Below are 17,207 nucleotides of genomic sequence, written 5' to 3'. Positions count from 1 at the left end.
TTTAGGTCTCTACCAAACCCAAAGATTGAAGTCTCTACCATTTCCTTATCATCAGGCCTCTACAACACTCAATCTTAAGCCTCTACCACACCCAGGGTTTCAGTCCCCTACGAAACTCTAGAGCAGCGGTTCCCGAATGGTGGTCCGCGGAACCCTGGGGTTCCGTGGAAAGGCCGCAAGGGTTCTGTAAAAAATATTATCCCACGTTTCGTGCCCGACGTTGTTCGCTCGCACCGACTTGTTTACGCACAAGGGAGGGGCAGGGCGTGCGGGCGGAGTAGTACGGGGGTTCCGCTAGGAAAAGTATAATCAATTATGGTTCCTCGGCAAAAAAAAATTGGGAACCCTGCTCTAGAGTCTCAAAACTACACCCAGAGTGTCAATACTTTACGATGCCCAAAGTCTCAAATCTATAAACCAATCCCAAAGTCTACGAAATCCAAGTCACGATCAAAGGATAAACCAAACTCCATGCGTATTTACCTCCGTCCGTCTGCCAGCGATTGCCCAAGCGCTAGGACGCGTTTAGTATGCGCGCGCGCACCTCGCGGCGTCGCAGATAAAGGACATTTTTCCTTGTTATCGGACCCTTGATCTAGAATGGAAGGACTTCATAGTATTGTCACGCGGTATTTGTATGTTAATTGTCAAAATAACAGGTTTCTAATATATTTTTTTTATATGGGAAAGGAGGCAAACGAGCAGACAAGTATTTCAAAGTCAAAAAGTTTTTACATTAAAGAGTAATTTATGTGACTTATCAGTAAATATAGTGATTAAAACATGCCACAAACTGATAGTATTCCAAAACTGGTTTAAGTAACGAACTGTAATAATTGGAATCTTTAATTTATCGGTTTTTTATTATAGGTACTTGTGGGAATAATGCTAATGTTAAATTCATTAAAATACACGTATAAATATATTTTTCAAATTTCAACAACGATTAGATAACCTTTCGCGAATAATTTGTATTAAGTTTTCACGGTTTCATCAACGTGGAAAGCATTAGGGAAGGCCTATGTTCAGCAGAGGACGTCCTATGGCTGAAATGATGAAGTATTCACTGAAACTGACGTAATATGTACGGATAGAAAGATTACAACAAAATAATAAAGATACTGTAAAACGCGGATACGCTTAAACTTACATTTACAAGTATAAATATTAAATAATAAATTACTTTTCTGACTTGAAAGTATCTGACAATTTCCGAATATCCGACAAAATCCGACTTAGTGACTAAACATTTGAAACTTACATTCCACGTTACCGTGTTCCTTTCCTTCTTTCAATTTCTTTAAATCACTAATAGTACTACATTACGTTCTTAACCTAAAATCAGTTTAAAAAAAGTATCGACGTTTTCACAATCGGTCAAATCTTTTTTCGGACGTTATCGCATCGGTGAACAGACTGGCCGTGACACCGGCTACAGTTTAAAAAATAACCGGCACAAAGGAGGCGGGTTAGTGACACTTAATATTTCACAAAGCGCGCGAAATTCTATACGCGCGCACAAAATTTTTATTGTATCTGTGACTTCATCAAACAATGGATTAAAACCGCGTGAAATAACAAAAGAACGCTGTAAATGGCGGACAGTTAATTTTTTGAACTTAGACTGGCAATTAGTGTCAGAGAGCAATTTAGATGATAGTTTTTTTTTTTATTTCACATTTTAGGAAATGAAATATCATCATGTTGTATAAAACCAAAATAATTGTGTTCAGATTTCGTGATCGCCGATCATTTGCAAGTATTTAAAAGCACAAATAATTTTTAAATTCTTAATGGCATTTTAAAAGTTATGAGTCAGTTAAATAACAAAAACGAGCTCATAGTAGCCGAGTGCAAAATACCAGTTCTAATTACGTATCAGACGGTAAATGGCTGGGCGGTATCTCGATTAGCGTATGCAGCGGCAATAGACGTAAATGTCATGACAAACAGACGAATAAAACAGTCCCTGGCCACTACTTTAATCGGCTTTACAGTCGGGTACATAAATTGCTATCAATGTAGATCTAAGTTTTTGAAGATATGTATAGTTTAGTCCGATCTGATAGCCATTACAGTCTGTTTTTACTATTTGTATTAAAGGCATATTTATACATTCTGATTGAAGTCAAATAGTTTGATCATAGACTATAGACACCTCAATAAAACAAAATAGTCTAAGTAACAATATGTGAAAGATCGGAAAAGTAATTAGAATGTAGTTGCTACTTTTAAAATGTCTAAATTGTTTACTAATGACATTCCATGTAAATATGACGTTAGCGCACAGAATCCGTTCTTCGGAATCCGTTTTGCAGTTTCGTAGCGAATTTTAATTTACGTATATGTTTTCGCAGCCGACCATACGCACATGCAAAGTCGCGTCTAGCTAGTGGTCAATCTAGTTTGGCTGCTAGAAACCTGCCTTTTGATCAAATTTATGAAAAGACAGGATAGCCCGCCATGGTGGCTCCATTCCATTAGAATTCAAGGTTACTGAGGACCTTGGGAAAAAAGACTGGTTACAAAAACTGGACCTGCAATTAAAATAGATTATTTTTTAGATATGACGTCTTTAAAGCTATACTACTATACATATAACTACAAAAATTGCAATTTGTAGAAGAATAAACATAAAAACGAAGACACCGCAGAAAACAAAGAATATGCCGACACGCATGATTAAAATCAACGCATTGTGCGTAACTGTTCTCATTGTTGAAGCAATTCCACGTCGCCAGCAATATCAATCAGCTAATTCGAATTTGGAACGTGAAATAAATTAAAAGAAAGTGAAAATGGCTTCCTTCCCTCACTGGCCAGCTACTGCTACGTTCAAAAACGCGACAGGCGCGGGCAATCCCGCGTGAGCGCGAGCTAGTTCCGTTCCGTATTACGCAGCGCACGTATGCCGAGGCCATGCTAATTACTGGCCTCACGAAATCGAAAGTACGAACACTCGTGGTCGTCTAGATGTGGGTTGCGCATAAAGGAACGTAACGTATCCTATTTCTAAATTAGGATGTCGCTCGCACCACAATCAAATTTTATTACAAACGATCAATCATTCATCAATCGCTCCAATACACCACGCATTTATTCGAAACACATTTTCAGTCAGTAAAGATATCATTTGCAAAGCGAACGTTCGGAAATATGAAACTGACCTTTCTCCTCGATATTCAAGTCGCGTCGACCACGAATCGAATGCTAATGCAATCGTGTTGAAATCGAAAGCATCTATCAGAGTACGAGAATTCAATATGTGAACGTCGACCTTAATTGCGGATTTCCGATCTCATTACATAATATTTTTTTATTGTAAATTGAGTTTCTGATCGGGGCAAGTGATTCAAGGTCGCGGTCGGATTTTTTAGGCAAAGGCGTCGTTTCGATAAATGATTTGGAATGTGGATCGTTTCGAAAAGTGCTCAATAGATTCGAGTGCGCGGACCGTGACGCGATCGCGCGCATGATTTAACATAAGCAGCTCGTTAATGTATGCTGTATTAGCATAAGCATTTTGCCAGTGTAGCGTAGTGATTTCGTTTTCGTATATCCGAGTGTGAATGCCGATGATAATGACCGAGAAACGCGAAAAGCGTGACTTGGGGAGTCGACATAAATGAGAGACGACGCGTTCAATGTTAGGTCCAGTCCAGTTGTTATTGTGCGTGTCGTGACTGACGTGAACGAAACACAAAGGAGTATTTGCCTCCTCGAGCCCCAGTCCCCTTTGCCAGTCATTTCCAGATTAACTAACGTAAACCAGCGAAAACTAACAAGCTACCTAGCAGGAAAATTGTGAACATCTGCCACTATAAGTTCTCCAGCGATTTTCCGAGTAAATATTGACGTTATTTATAGTTGCCTGTTGACTCCGCTCGTAACTCAATTCCTTCGCTATATTGAGTTTGTGTTTTGTAATAATTCAAAGTATGCGATCTTAATGTCTAACTAAGCGGCCAATTATAACTAATTGGATGTAGTTTTGACTAATGTCTTCGAAGAATATACAATACGTCGGTAACATTTTAAGACAACCAGTAGAAACGATGAATAAAAATAATGATAATTAAAATTGATATCCAATCTCAATCTTTTATAAAATATTGATGGATTTGAGGTTGCTCTTTAAAAGCTTAAAATAAGGCTGCAAAAACTTTCCCGTAATATGAAAACATCTTATATTTCCACGTAAATTTCAATTTTTACGCTTTCCCGGAAATTTTCATCTGTTTTCACAAATATTTGAAAAAAAAAGCCGAATTTGTAAAGCTTAGCATCATATTTCATGAAATTCATTTTCAATTATATTACAATTTTTGTAAGTAGGAGACAATTTAAAACAATGTCAATTTTGCTAATGCCCCTATTCTAATTCTGTTATCTATCAAGTCATTGACCTTTTAATGCGTATATTTTAACTAAATATTTTGGCATTGAAATCTTTAATTGTTAACTAATCACTTTGCATATTAAAACTGGACTGATATGCAATAGCAATATTAAAAAACGTCACTCGACTACATTTAACGATGAAAACAATAAACTTATAATGACTAGATGTGGGTAAATTTATTTTGTTTACTCTCAGTTATAATTTAACTCTGTTTGTTTTTCGACAACTGTTTTTTTCACAACACGAACAAGTGTGCTGTTAACGTAAGACCGCGACAAGGTGTTTTATATGTTATACAAATAAATTATAACTTTATCGTAACCATCGAAAATGATTTCGATAATAATGATAAAAAAACCCCAATGAATATTAAAAATAATCATAGTACCTATCTGATAAACGATAAACATTCTTAAAAACATGTGCAATCAGGTGTTCCTTTCCTACTATCCTTCCTATTAATGTATTAAGTAACGTCAAAGTTTGTAATAAATGTAAGTACTCGTAGAATGTTTGAGATTCCCACAAAATTAATACTGAGCAGTCAGTATAGTATAGAGTTGAATTTCGATAACATGAAGTATGTTTTCGAAATTCTACTCGACTCTTACATCTGTACCTCTAGCATGAACAACTTTCGTCTTCGAATCGTTTGAGTATTTGACAAAATTCGATACTCAATCTTCGAATTAAACGATAACGTGACAATTTTGATTCTTAAAATAAGTTTCGTGCAACCATTTCTCATACTAAGTTCACTTTTCGACACGTTCACAAGGGCGCTGTTGTAGTTTTCGTACTAAATCTTTTGATGGCGATTCGAATACGCAAACGATTCGAACTCGAAAGTTTTTCGTGCTAGCCGTACTGAAAACAAATTAAAAATGTAGTTGTCTTATCAATAACTAGCAGAACAATAATTATGCGGCTCATTGACGCATTTCCCTCTGTTGTCACTCGAATTCACTTTAACATAAGCATTGCACGTTTTCCAGTGTGTGACAGGTGTTTTGTACTTACTATAGAATAATTTACCTAAGTGTAGGTACGTCTATTTAGATACACTTTAATGCAACAGTTCATTCTTACAAACGAAAAGCTTTTCTTCTACGTTTATTATTCGGAGTGCAAGGGAATGGAATTCTCTTCCACCATCTGCCTTCTCGCAATCTTATTTTAAATTGGATAGATTTATTGGGTTTAAACATATTATCATCATCATCATACTTACTATGGTGTAATTATGATCCAACGGAGACTTGGTCTTACATACAAAGGAACCTAGTTGGTATTCAAGTATTGTCAGCCCATAAAATTCTTCTATTTTACGTTAAAGAGACTCGTAACTATCTCAACAAAATAACGATCCTTTAGTTAGATTCACACTAAAGTGTTCCACTGATTAAATAATTTAATTCGTCTCTAAAACGACATAGGATTAAAACATAAAGCTGGCTTATTGCCAAATTTTCCGCAATCATCTACAAACGATGACCAAATAAATACACTCAAGTTATTAAGCCGGACTATATTAGGATATATGATCGATAAAAACAAAGAACACACAAACATAAAGACATTGAACGTGGAATGTGTTTGGCAAAACAAAAAGATCCATTTGCAACGTCAATCACCTTTTGCCCAAACAAGTGAACAATTGTAAAAGAAAAAAATGTTCATTAAGGAGTTTCGAAATCGAGAAAAGGCTCAAGGTCGCGCAAAGTGTTGCGAGGCCGAGGTGCATTCCGAGATGGCTGCGGAGTGTGTGGCTTTAACAGTTTCGTCATTGCAATTGCAATTGTATACCACGCTGTCTAAGGTAAAAACTTTGAAATTAGATTCAAAGAAAAGTAAGTTCAAGTTATGTGAGTTAGGTCTTGGGCCCGTATTGTGAAATAAGACTCAAGTCAAGAATCAACGCAGGCCTGACGATTAGGTGGTTCAATTTCAATATGAAAACCAATGAGCTCGTCTTCATATTCTTCAACATTATCAACCTTAAATACTTACATCATTTTTATGGATTATCTTAGGCTCAAAAACATTTTTATTAACATTATGATTTACTTACTCGTAATTTCACTGTTGTTCTTTACCTACTTAAGAGTTTGTGAGTCTTCGGTGATTTTTGTGACTGAATCTGCCCTGAACACCTTTTTATGATTTTGAATAGAATCTCTATCTCACTCAATAAGAAATATAAAATTCAAATCTCTTATTTATAAATGAATTTCATCTCACGACGCCAATGTAAATAAGCTTGTCAAATATTTGTCATCTCTTACTTAATGCCCATGTTTTATTTGCTATACTTTCTCAATGCTTTATATTTGCTTATGTACTTTTAGTAAATATTATTTTTATACTTCCACGTTTATTTTAGAACTAATTAATTCTTTTAACTACTTATTTAAAATACCTGCAGTTTATTTTAATTTGATAGATTAATTAATAATATAATATACGTCTTATTTCCTGTGTTAGTAGATATATGAATCAATCAAAATCAATCCAATTATAAAATTATTATGAATTAATTTATTTATCGGACTATGTTAATTGTGCTACTTAAAAAGTGCTGCACTACTACACTACACTTACAAATAGATATTACCAGCAAAAATTAAATTCTCATAAATTATTCAAACATTTCATACAAATTGCAATACTAATTACTTAGTTACAATATCATTATGTAGAAGTTTTTAACGTTTAAATTAGATATGTTTATCATATTTAACTGCAATGGTACTTACGTTAGAATGATATAAAATTTCATCATCTTATAAATTCACAAAGAGTGTATCAATTATTGTATGTACTTGATTGCTTAAATATCATAAAATTAACGACAACACTAATTAGTTTATTAATACAAATTGTCAAAATAACGATTATTTTAAATAGGCAAATGGAAAGCCAATAAGTGAAGAAATTAAATTACCTACTATTGCAAATAAATAAATAAATAAATACGAACTTAGACTAAAATACCCACTTAAAAATATAGACGTAGTCTCTGATTTGTTTGAGTTTCGAATTGTTTTCGTGTTTCCTTCAGTTTAGCCGCCCACTGCTTTTTGTTGCAAATCGAGATTTCCGCGATACACTTCTTGCAATACTTGCATTAGCTGTCAATGTCAAATTGCAGTGATGCCGGCAAAAAGTGGCTGATGCAAATAAATAATTCGTTGCAGGTTTTTGTGGATTAGAAAGACAACGAGGCACAACACTATGAGTGATGCAATCCGACTAGAGATCAGTCGACCTTCTACGATAGGGCGTTTGCCCCGCGAGTTAGGTCACGGATTTTTACCAATCTATAAATACAAATCCTTTCTAAACGCCGAAATATAGTAATGAAGACTATTAAAAAAGATTTGCGATTGTTTTTATGAAAGGAACTTCATTATTTTCGATTGAATTGTCTAATGATGAAATATTAGCTTTTCGACACATCAATACTGATTGTGTTCTTACGAAACTAGTGTTAACTGAAACATTTTTACAATATCGTGTTAGTATAAGAGAGCTTTGTCAAGAGTATTTAATTTTCGGTTTCCGTACATAAAAATGGAAAATCTTGAAACTTGACCGTCCTCTTTTTATTGTGGATTGAATTATTCTGACGTAGGCATGCCCATATGCCCAACTCAAGATAATTTTACATTGATATCAAATAGTTAAGTATAAAACGTGACGTGAAAGTTTTTTAGATAATTTTGTTTCTGGATTTTATGTCATCCTACTTAAAGTGTGTAAAAATGGGGAAATGAATCAAATTTAACTTTTCTGAATGATCATTTTTCAGTCAAGGACTTGTAAAGCTAAATAAAAAGTCTTTAAATCACTTGAATCTTGATCCAAGCATCTGCATAACCGTATATGATCCACACACCACGGTCAATAAGCGCACACAACAATGTAACTTGTGAACTTGTGATACGGTACAGTCGTTCGGCACGAAACACGCGACCTTGCGGACAGCTGATTTCTCGTCTAAGTAAAAAAATACTACTACTTAAAGTATACAAAATAAATTATCACGGTGCTTATGTCACTAAAATAAAACCTTTTCTATGTATTATTGTAACATGAGTAAGTGTGTTAGGTAGGTTGTATTTAATACTTTCTGAACATCAAATATCAGACGTTTTAAAACTCATCAAAATATTTCAATTCGATCGTTACTTCTACGTCTTATGACGCGTTCAAAAGAAAACCATCAGCGGACTTTGGAAAGAAGTAGGTACAAGGATGTTTATTTTTATATAAATTATCTGAAAAACTCACTCATAAAAAATGTCGTAACGCTAACAGTATTCCGACCACGTCGTAGTTGCAAGTCAGTTTTCCCACTAAAGAACGGCAAAGGTTACGATTATTTTTTGCTGTCGTTCGGTTGCGCACGCGCTTGTACAAAACAGCTGATTTTGACTCGAGGAAAAACATCTAACGGTGGGCCCTGACAGTGACACTGGCTTTCAGTGACGCCCAAGGCTTTTGACACCGGCCCGGTGAATGGTAATTGCTTTTTTGTGTTTGACAGGCGTGCTAATCACGATGGGCCTTCCTGTATGCATAACATGCGCATGATTACTCAATGTCTGTATGTCTTCTATGTCCATGACAATATTGTGTTGTGTGTTGGTTTCTACACCTAAACCAATAGAGATTATCTAGACCTGGAAAAGGATATATATAGGGTATCTTTTTGCCTACTTGAAGATGTTGATGAAAGAGACGAAAGATTGTTCTATTTGAAACCCATCATATCTTTAGATGTGATGATTTAATTACAGTGATTTTAAAGAGAGATAAAATAAAATCCAACGGACGAAGCGGCGTGTAATATTTGTTATTAATTTAATGAATGAGAATATCTAAAGACTCTATTTTTTGTTATGATATTCAAGTCAAGACACAGGTAATGTGCAACATTTTCCTTGTCACTTTAATAAATCAATTTGTTGTATTGTACAATAAACCAATAATTAATCAACTCGCACTTCAATTATCTGCTTAAGAAACTACGCTATTGGATGAAGATACTTTAACTGGTAGGTTAATTATTTTTGTTTTACAATCGCCGCAAATGAGGTCTTATCTAAATTAGTATGACTTTAATTTAAAAATATAACCTGTTTTGTAAACACATACATGTATAAATGTACATGTTTTATATGTGTTAGAGGTGAATGATTCCCGTATAATTTCATTTTCAATTGACCCTATTTATTGTTAGGTATTTCTTTTATTGCAGGTACATACCTAGTTATTTTTTGTTCTGATTTATACTAGTCATGCAATAGCTAATTAATAATAAAATAAATCATAGGTGCAATATAACTAATATTTATTAGCTTATTGACATTTTTATTGGTATTTTACTGTCACGATAGAATTTAGGTTCTACTTTTTCAAGTATCTCATATTAATGACAATTTATCCAATAATGCTTGCAGACAGAGGAAAATCACTACAGAACACATACTTAGGTATGATATTATAGTTTATTTTCCTTTAAGCGACACTCACTATAATACCTAAAGCAATGTTTTCAATGTGTAATTGGATCTAGTTTTCCATCAATTTCCTCAATTGAATAATATTTAATTAATATTGTAGTAACTTTCGAAAAATATTGAACATACATTACATTTTGACTTTAAATTATGACTTGTAATCTAGCTATTTAATGAACATATAGTTAAATTCATTTTTATGTAAGGTTACTACAACAAGTTTCAACTTTTTAAACGCAGTGCCATCATAACTCATTTTCGTAATGTAGATAACTAGCGACATCAATTGAGGCCACTTTGTTCTTGTGTCATGCCCCTAGCAACAGGCAAAACTGCAACGCTGCCAAGTTACTGTACGTCACTCGCTGAGCCTTCAATGTTGCCAAGTGAGCATTTAAACTACATATATTGCTTACGTAAACACAATGCAAAAGTGTTAACTTAGGCATCGTATTGTTTAGGCACTTATTAATGACTCCAAGTATAAACGCTCGTCGCTCTTCTTAACTCCACTACACCTACATTTGTACCCAACAACAATCAAAACCGCGGCAGGTGTTGTACTTAAATCATTAATGCTAACCATCGAGACAAACGGTCATCATTCAGACTAACTAAGCTAAGTTACTTTAGCTTAGTTCAAGTAGCTGACGTAATTTTCCGTAGATGTACCTACGTATGCAAACTACAAACTATTCCCTCACTATGGGAAACTGCATTAGCTAAGTATACCAGCTTAGCTCTTGGTCAGCATAAGTTACAGTCAGCGTCAAAGAGTTCGTGACACGAAAAGTAGCCAAAAAGTTCGCAACACATCTTAGTTACAGTTAGAAGAAGGTTGTGTTGAACTTTTGGCCACTTTGTCTCGAACTATTTGACGCTGACTGAACTTGATACTTGAAGTAATCAGGCGCCGTAGCCTAGGCGCGACCATCGAGTTTTAATTGGCCGATAGTTGGGTCGGGCAGTTGATCAGTAATTGGATCGGCCGATTCTTCCTACAAATTAAAATCGGGCCCAACTATCGGCCGAAAAAAGTCTATAGACTGCGGATTATTGCCAGCTGACGCATCCGTAGTAGTTTCCCCATTGAAGTGCTTGTAGCGGCCGGTGACATATTTCATAACGATAAGCCGATGCCAGTGTCAGCAGGGCTGCCGCTGACGTAACCAAGTTCAAGTTTATATTGCGACAGAAGGATTTCCTTTTCATTTTCTATACCTCTAATATTATAAGGTGACCATAATCATGAAAGTTGCTATTAACATTTAGATCTTTGAGGATTTTTTTTGACAGTTTGCAAGACCAATAGAATCGGCCAAACAGACTGTTTTTTTTTAAAATATGTAATGTAGTTGTATAGTGACTGACTGTGCAAAGAGACAGACACTTTCGGTTGTATCGGTGTCAAACTTCGTGAGTTGCCATGACTGTACGGATTATCATTCTAATACGAGTATTATGAATCATTATCAATATTATCAAATTGCTTAATAACTGATATTGCGGGAATTCCCCCTTATCGATAAAGGTACTTTAGACAGGTGCTCGCACATTGAAAGAACGTGATATTGAAATATTTATGCAAATGCTTCTTACTTAATTAAGCTTTTTTTTTCACACTACCCAGCTTATTTTTATACAAAATAAATTTAGCAGTAAAAAAACAAAATAATTTCGAAAAAAGAACTTGTCAGAAATGTCTTTTTTAAACCATATCTGTAGATGACACTGGCCAAAACGGTTCAATATACATATTCCGACTAACTTTAAGCTGTCAGCCCTATCAGTCCACAGACCTTATCGGCAAAGGTCCGGTTCCTAAAGCGGCTTTAATTAAATTGTTTGGCCAGTGTCCTGGTATGCAGCTCACTTCCTAATTCCAGCATTTGGACTTCCATTCACTAGTTCATTCAGACGTTTGGTTTTGACGCAATTATTAAAATTACATGAACGATTTGAGTCTGATCCACCACCAGATATTTTTAGTTTTTTTTACGTCTATGGACAAGTATTTCAACTTGGTGCATTGTATAGGAGTAAAACCTTATTTAAATCGTTTATCAAGTTAAGATGGAAGTTATGAAGAGCAGATGACTTAATGTACCATAATTTTAAATATTTCAGGATTTTCAGCAATATTGAAGGGACTCTTACGCATATTAGTTTTCATTTCGACTTCTTTAGCTAGCTGGTGGCATTCTTATGTAAGAGTTTTGAGATAAGCGACAATATAATCAAAATGATAACATAATAGCAAACAACTTAGATATCAAAACAGTAAACAATGAATCATTTCTAAATAAATAATTTGAGTTCATTTTGGTCGCACTTCAATTTGACCATAACCTAATGTTATCCTTTATTCCCATCCACCCCCTTTAAGCTTGCCACCGGGGTGGTGGTTGCCACTAAATTGGTGGCGTTTACCACCATAATATGTTATTTGTCACGGATATCGTGGCATTGACAAGCAATTTGATATTTCAATGTTAATGTGAAAAGTCCGAAACAAGATATCGCAAGACTCTTTGGAATTTATAACTCAGATAACAAAATAATGACACTAATGATAATTCAAAATAACGTAATAAAAAATAATTGCTGTACAATGTCAATCGGCTAATAAACTTGAACACAATCACTTTCAATATTTTAATACGAAAGTAATCTATAATATTCCATTATATAACCCCAATAAAACTACCTAATGTGCAATATAGTTTACCTTTTGCTTCCTCGACTGTTTTGTTTAAATTATACCAAGTTTGCGGAATAGGAACCATTATTTTCTTTATTACTTATCTCACGCATTCTCAGTATGCATACAAACACGATTCTATTAAATTATTTATTAGATACTGCTTCATAATTAATATTCAACTCCTGTTTTTTGGGGAAAAATAGAGCACAAATCACCAGCGCGGTTTCAGGCCTTAAAATAGCGTCAAATCTGAACTCTACTATGTTCATATCCCTGAATTAATCATGCAAACATGTACCTATTCTTATAAGGCTAGTGGACTTTAAAAGACGATAACAAACTCACAACCTAAAATAGAAACAAATGCTTTTTTCGTCATAAGACATATTGACTGATGGCACGACTGACGTCGCCCCTTTATTGTTTCTTGTTAGCCTGACAGGATTCCACGTTCATTTCTCTTTTCTTCACAATCGTATGACGTTCGTAGAAATACCCCATCTACATTGTTTTCGCAAAAAAATAAAGCACTATGTTCACTTGTTTTTAAGTGTTTATCAAGTAAAGGTTTAATGACACATTTACGAACTAAAAGTACGAGGTAACGAGTATTTACAATAGGTACTTATTCACAAAAGAACTTTTACGAAAACGATTAATGTTTATACCTCTAATGTTAACAGTTCTGGCACCAAGATATGGTTATGGTTCGTCAATATTATCTTCAAATACGAGGCGGCTTTACCTTCTACATACTCTTAACAGAATGACTTCGATATTTATTACTAACCACGATCGAATGACATTTAGTAACCTCGCCCAATCCTCTATTTATGTATTTGATGCACTTAACTCCGTATTGAACAAACACCCAGCGTTTGCCGTGTAAGCGCAAATTGGCTGAGCCTTGGCATACTCGCAGCTTAATGCTCCTCAAAATCATCAAGTTTACGTCATGCCACTCCTATGGCCGACCATCCATTATTGTCGCGGCCTGACAACTGGAACCGATGCTGTGTTTGAAAAACTGCGGTGACAAATCGAAAAAAGACCATAGAATCATTCATTAGCCATTGTTCAAACCAATACTGCAATCCCGTTGGAAATAGCAAGTCGGCCAAGACCTACCTACTTCCAGCGTCAGACTTTCCGGTTGCCTAATGTCACCCGAACAAAAGGCTCATCGTAACGTCCAATAGGTATTGTCTCTCGGTCTACAAACTCGATGAAATTATTCTCGATACAATAGGACATTACTAGCCGGAATTGTATTAAAAACCTAAATTGGCAACTGCTTTTTAGATTTGTTCTCATTAGCTCATTAGCTACGTAGATAAATCTTACGACACCTTTAAAATTCCTCAAGTCTTTTTGGGCCGCAGGAAATCTAATTAATTTACTGCTGTAAGAAAATAAAGATGTTGACCAGCTCTCTCCTTCTTTTGCAGAGTGAATCGAGCTACACGTCCTCGGAGGAGGGCTGCGGAGGCGGCGAGCGGCACGCGGTGCTGAGCTACGAGCAGGTGCGGCGCCTCAACGACGTCATGGACGAGGTGGTGGCCATCCACGGGCGCGGCAACTTCCCCACGCTGCACGTGCGCCTGCGCGAGCTCGTGGCCGGCGTGCGCGCGCGGCTTGAAGCAGCGCCCAGCGCGGGCGGCGCCGGCGTGGCCGTGCGCGACGTGCGCCTCAACGGCGGCGCCGCCTCCCACGTGCTCGCCGACCGCGCCCAGCCCTACTCCGACATCGACCTCATCTTCACCGCCGAGCTGCCCACGCACCGCCACTGCGACCGCGTCAAGGCCGCCGTGCTCGGCCACCTCGCCACGCTCATGCCGCCCACCACGCCGCGCCGCCGCGCCAACCCCGCCGGCATGAAGGAGGCCTACGTCTCCAAGATGGTGCGCGTCAACTCCGACGGCGACCGCTGGTCGCTCATCTCGCTCGGCAACTCGCGCGGCCACAAGTCCGTCGAGCTGAAGTTCGTGGACACGATGCGCCGCCAGTTCGAGTTCTCCGTCGACTCGTTCCAGATAGCGCTGGACTCGCTGCTGGCGTTCCACGAGTGCGCGCAGCTGCCGATCGGGGAGAACTTCTACCCGACCGTCGTTGGGGAATCCGTGTACGGAGACTTTGGAGAGGCGTTGCTGCACCTGTCAGAGAAGCTGATCGCGACGCGGCAGCCCGAGGAGATCCGCGGCGGCGGGCTGCTGAAGTACTGCGCGCTGCTGGCCAAGGGCTACCGGCCGGCGCGGCCGGACAAAATCAAAACCCTCGAGCGCTACATGTGCTCGAGGTTCTTCATCGACTTCCCGGAGCTGGGCCAGCAGCGCGCCAAGCTCGAGGCCTACCTGCGGAATCACTTCGTCGGCCGGGATGAAGAGACGCTCAAGCCCAGGTGAGAGTCATAACCTTTCTATAATAAATGTACCTATTGTATAAATGTAGAGTCCTTGACATCCTTGTTATTTCTGAAATAATTGTATGGATTTCATTGTATGGATTCAGTAAGCACCAAAAAATACAAGTGAAATGACTTATTGCAAAGTCCGGCAATAAAACTGAATGACTAACCAATTTATCCCTTCTTGAACTTGAGATTTTCTGTGTCAAAAAGAATTTTCCTCTAAGATTCAAGACTGGTCAATATCTTCGAACCAGTAAGAAGACCGACAGCAAATGTGACACCCTCGTTGCTTGCAGGTACCTGAACCTCCTGCACGGCGTGGTGCGGGAGTCGACGGTGTGCCTGATGGGGCACGAGCGGCGGCAGACGCTGGCGCTCATCGAGGCGCTGGCGTGCCGCGAGCTGTGCGCGCGCACGCTCGTGCTGCCGGGCTACGTGCTCGCGTGCGGCGTGTGCGCGGCGTGCCCCGTGTGCCCCGCGTGCCCCGCCTGCGCCGCCGCCGCCGCCGCGCCCTGCTGCGACTGCTACCGGCCGGCGCTGTGCCCCGCGTGACCCAGCGCGACCGCCCTCACGCCCACGAATCGACGATGAATTTAGTGCCAAATGTATATAATACAAATAAAATATATCTGTACGATTCCCAGCTGTACTAGCGAGTGTGACTTTGTGATTCTAACGCTTCGTATCGAGCCGTGTTCGCGGTTCGGCTGATGCGAGTGCGGTGTTCGCCGATTGAGCAGCATGGAGTGTTATGGTTGATGAGTGACGATTGGTGGATCAGGGAGATTATTTGATGGCAAGTACACGGCACGCTCAGTTTTGTTCACACGCAGCGGGCTTCAAATATGGAACTGCACTAAGCTTATGAGTTGGAACCGAGTGGCCGCTCACTACCGCTTGACACTCGCACTCGCAACAGGCCAGGCGCGAACACGGCTCACCTCTCGGCCCGTTTTTCTTTCGGCGGAGGGCGGGTCGGACCGATCACGATTAAGACGCGGACTCTGTCAATTCGCATTGCTCACTCTACACGATCAATTCGCACGTCAATTGTCGCCGGCTCCGCTCGACTCCGCGCCGCGCTCGCCCGCGCCGCTCGTGAAATAATTTCTAGTCGTACTCCTTTCGTGTTGATAACTTAATATGTTAGCAGTACGAAAATTATTATTCACGCGATTAAATAAATTATAAAACGGACGCGCCGTAAGTAAGTCCGAGTCGATGGTCTGCCTATAAAAAAGACTAGTTAGTTATTTTTAAGCTTTTTTTATTATTAATAATTATGTCTCCATAAAAGTAGTGGCATGTCTCTCGCAGTCAAAATCACAAGATTTGGGTTATTCTCGTTTGGATGCACCGTTGAACGCATGATTATTTTTAATTGGCTTGTGCACCGAAGCAAGTATCGCGCTAATTGTAACCAAATGGAAGATTTGTATATTTTTGCAAACGAAATTTTGTAGTAAAAGAAACAAGTCCGGCCTTGTCCGATGGCCTTTACGCGAGAAATTCCGTTCTATTTGAATACAACGCGATCGCAACGACCGCAGGCCGCGCGGCCGCCCGCAACTCTGTTCCTATGGGGATATAAAGAACTATTTTACTACGTATTTATTAAATCTCAAAGGATGTATGTATACACTTCTCTTTTTCGTGATCGCTCTAGTATTGTATACGGCTTGGCATACGAAGTAACAAATTAAGATAAATATAAACATAAAAACATAAAACCCAAAAAAATATTTAGAACTAAGGTGTGTACAATATTAAAGTTCACTCTTAATAATAATGATAAAACTATATAAATATTTTAAGAACATTTACAAGTAGCAGTCATGTTAGTAACAGAGTACTTATGAACATGTGTAACGCGGCAACGCTATTTCATAACGTTTATAACGTTATCGCGCGCGAACAACGCAACGTTAGTGTTATCACGCCATCTCGTCTAATAGCGAATCACGCGGAAGTATGGTGCCGCGCCCTTCCCTCGGCCAATCGGCGCGAGGCAGTCCCCCCGCGCGTCTCGCGACTCACGCGGAAGTTCTAGAAGTTTCCTTCTTCCCGGTGCGCGACGCCAACGTGAACGGTCGATTTTGAGCTAGCCTATTTTATATGTGGAAATATGTAAATTCCCATGATTGTTTGCCACGAAAAGTATGTTTAGTC

At 38.3% G+C, this 17,207-nt stretch overlaps 1 protein-coding gene across 3 annotated transcripts in view; it reads left to right on the top strand.

Annotated features, from left to right (window-relative positions):
- LOC135074043 (terminal nucleotidyltransferase 5C) overlaps nucleotides 1-16,897 on the top strand; it is a 374,311-nt gene extending 357,414 nt beyond the window's left edge. For all 3 annotated transcript variants that reach the window (XM_063968350.1, XM_063968351.1, XM_063968352.1), the window contains 2 exons: nucleotides 14,080-15,029; nucleotides 15,335-16,897. In XM_063968350.1, coding sequence (XP_063824420.1) covers nucleotides 14,080-15,029; nucleotides 15,335-15,590 — 1,206 coding nt within the window. In that variant the 3' untranslated portion in view covers nucleotides 15,591-16,897. The remainder of the gene's footprint in view (nucleotides 1-14,079; nucleotides 15,030-15,334) is intronic.
- Nucleotides 16,898-17,207: the final 310 nt, after the last annotated feature.

Source organism: Ostrinia nubilalis, chromosome 8, assembly GCF_963855985.1.
Source record: "Ostrinia nubilalis chromosome 8, ilOstNubi1.1, whole genome shotgun sequence".
In the NCBI taxonomy this organism is placed as follows: Eukaryota; Metazoa; Arthropoda; class Insecta; order Lepidoptera; family Crambidae; genus Ostrinia; species Ostrinia nubilalis.
Note: the sequence above shows the minus strand (reverse complement) of the source record. Positions and strands in the feature narration are given on the sequence as shown.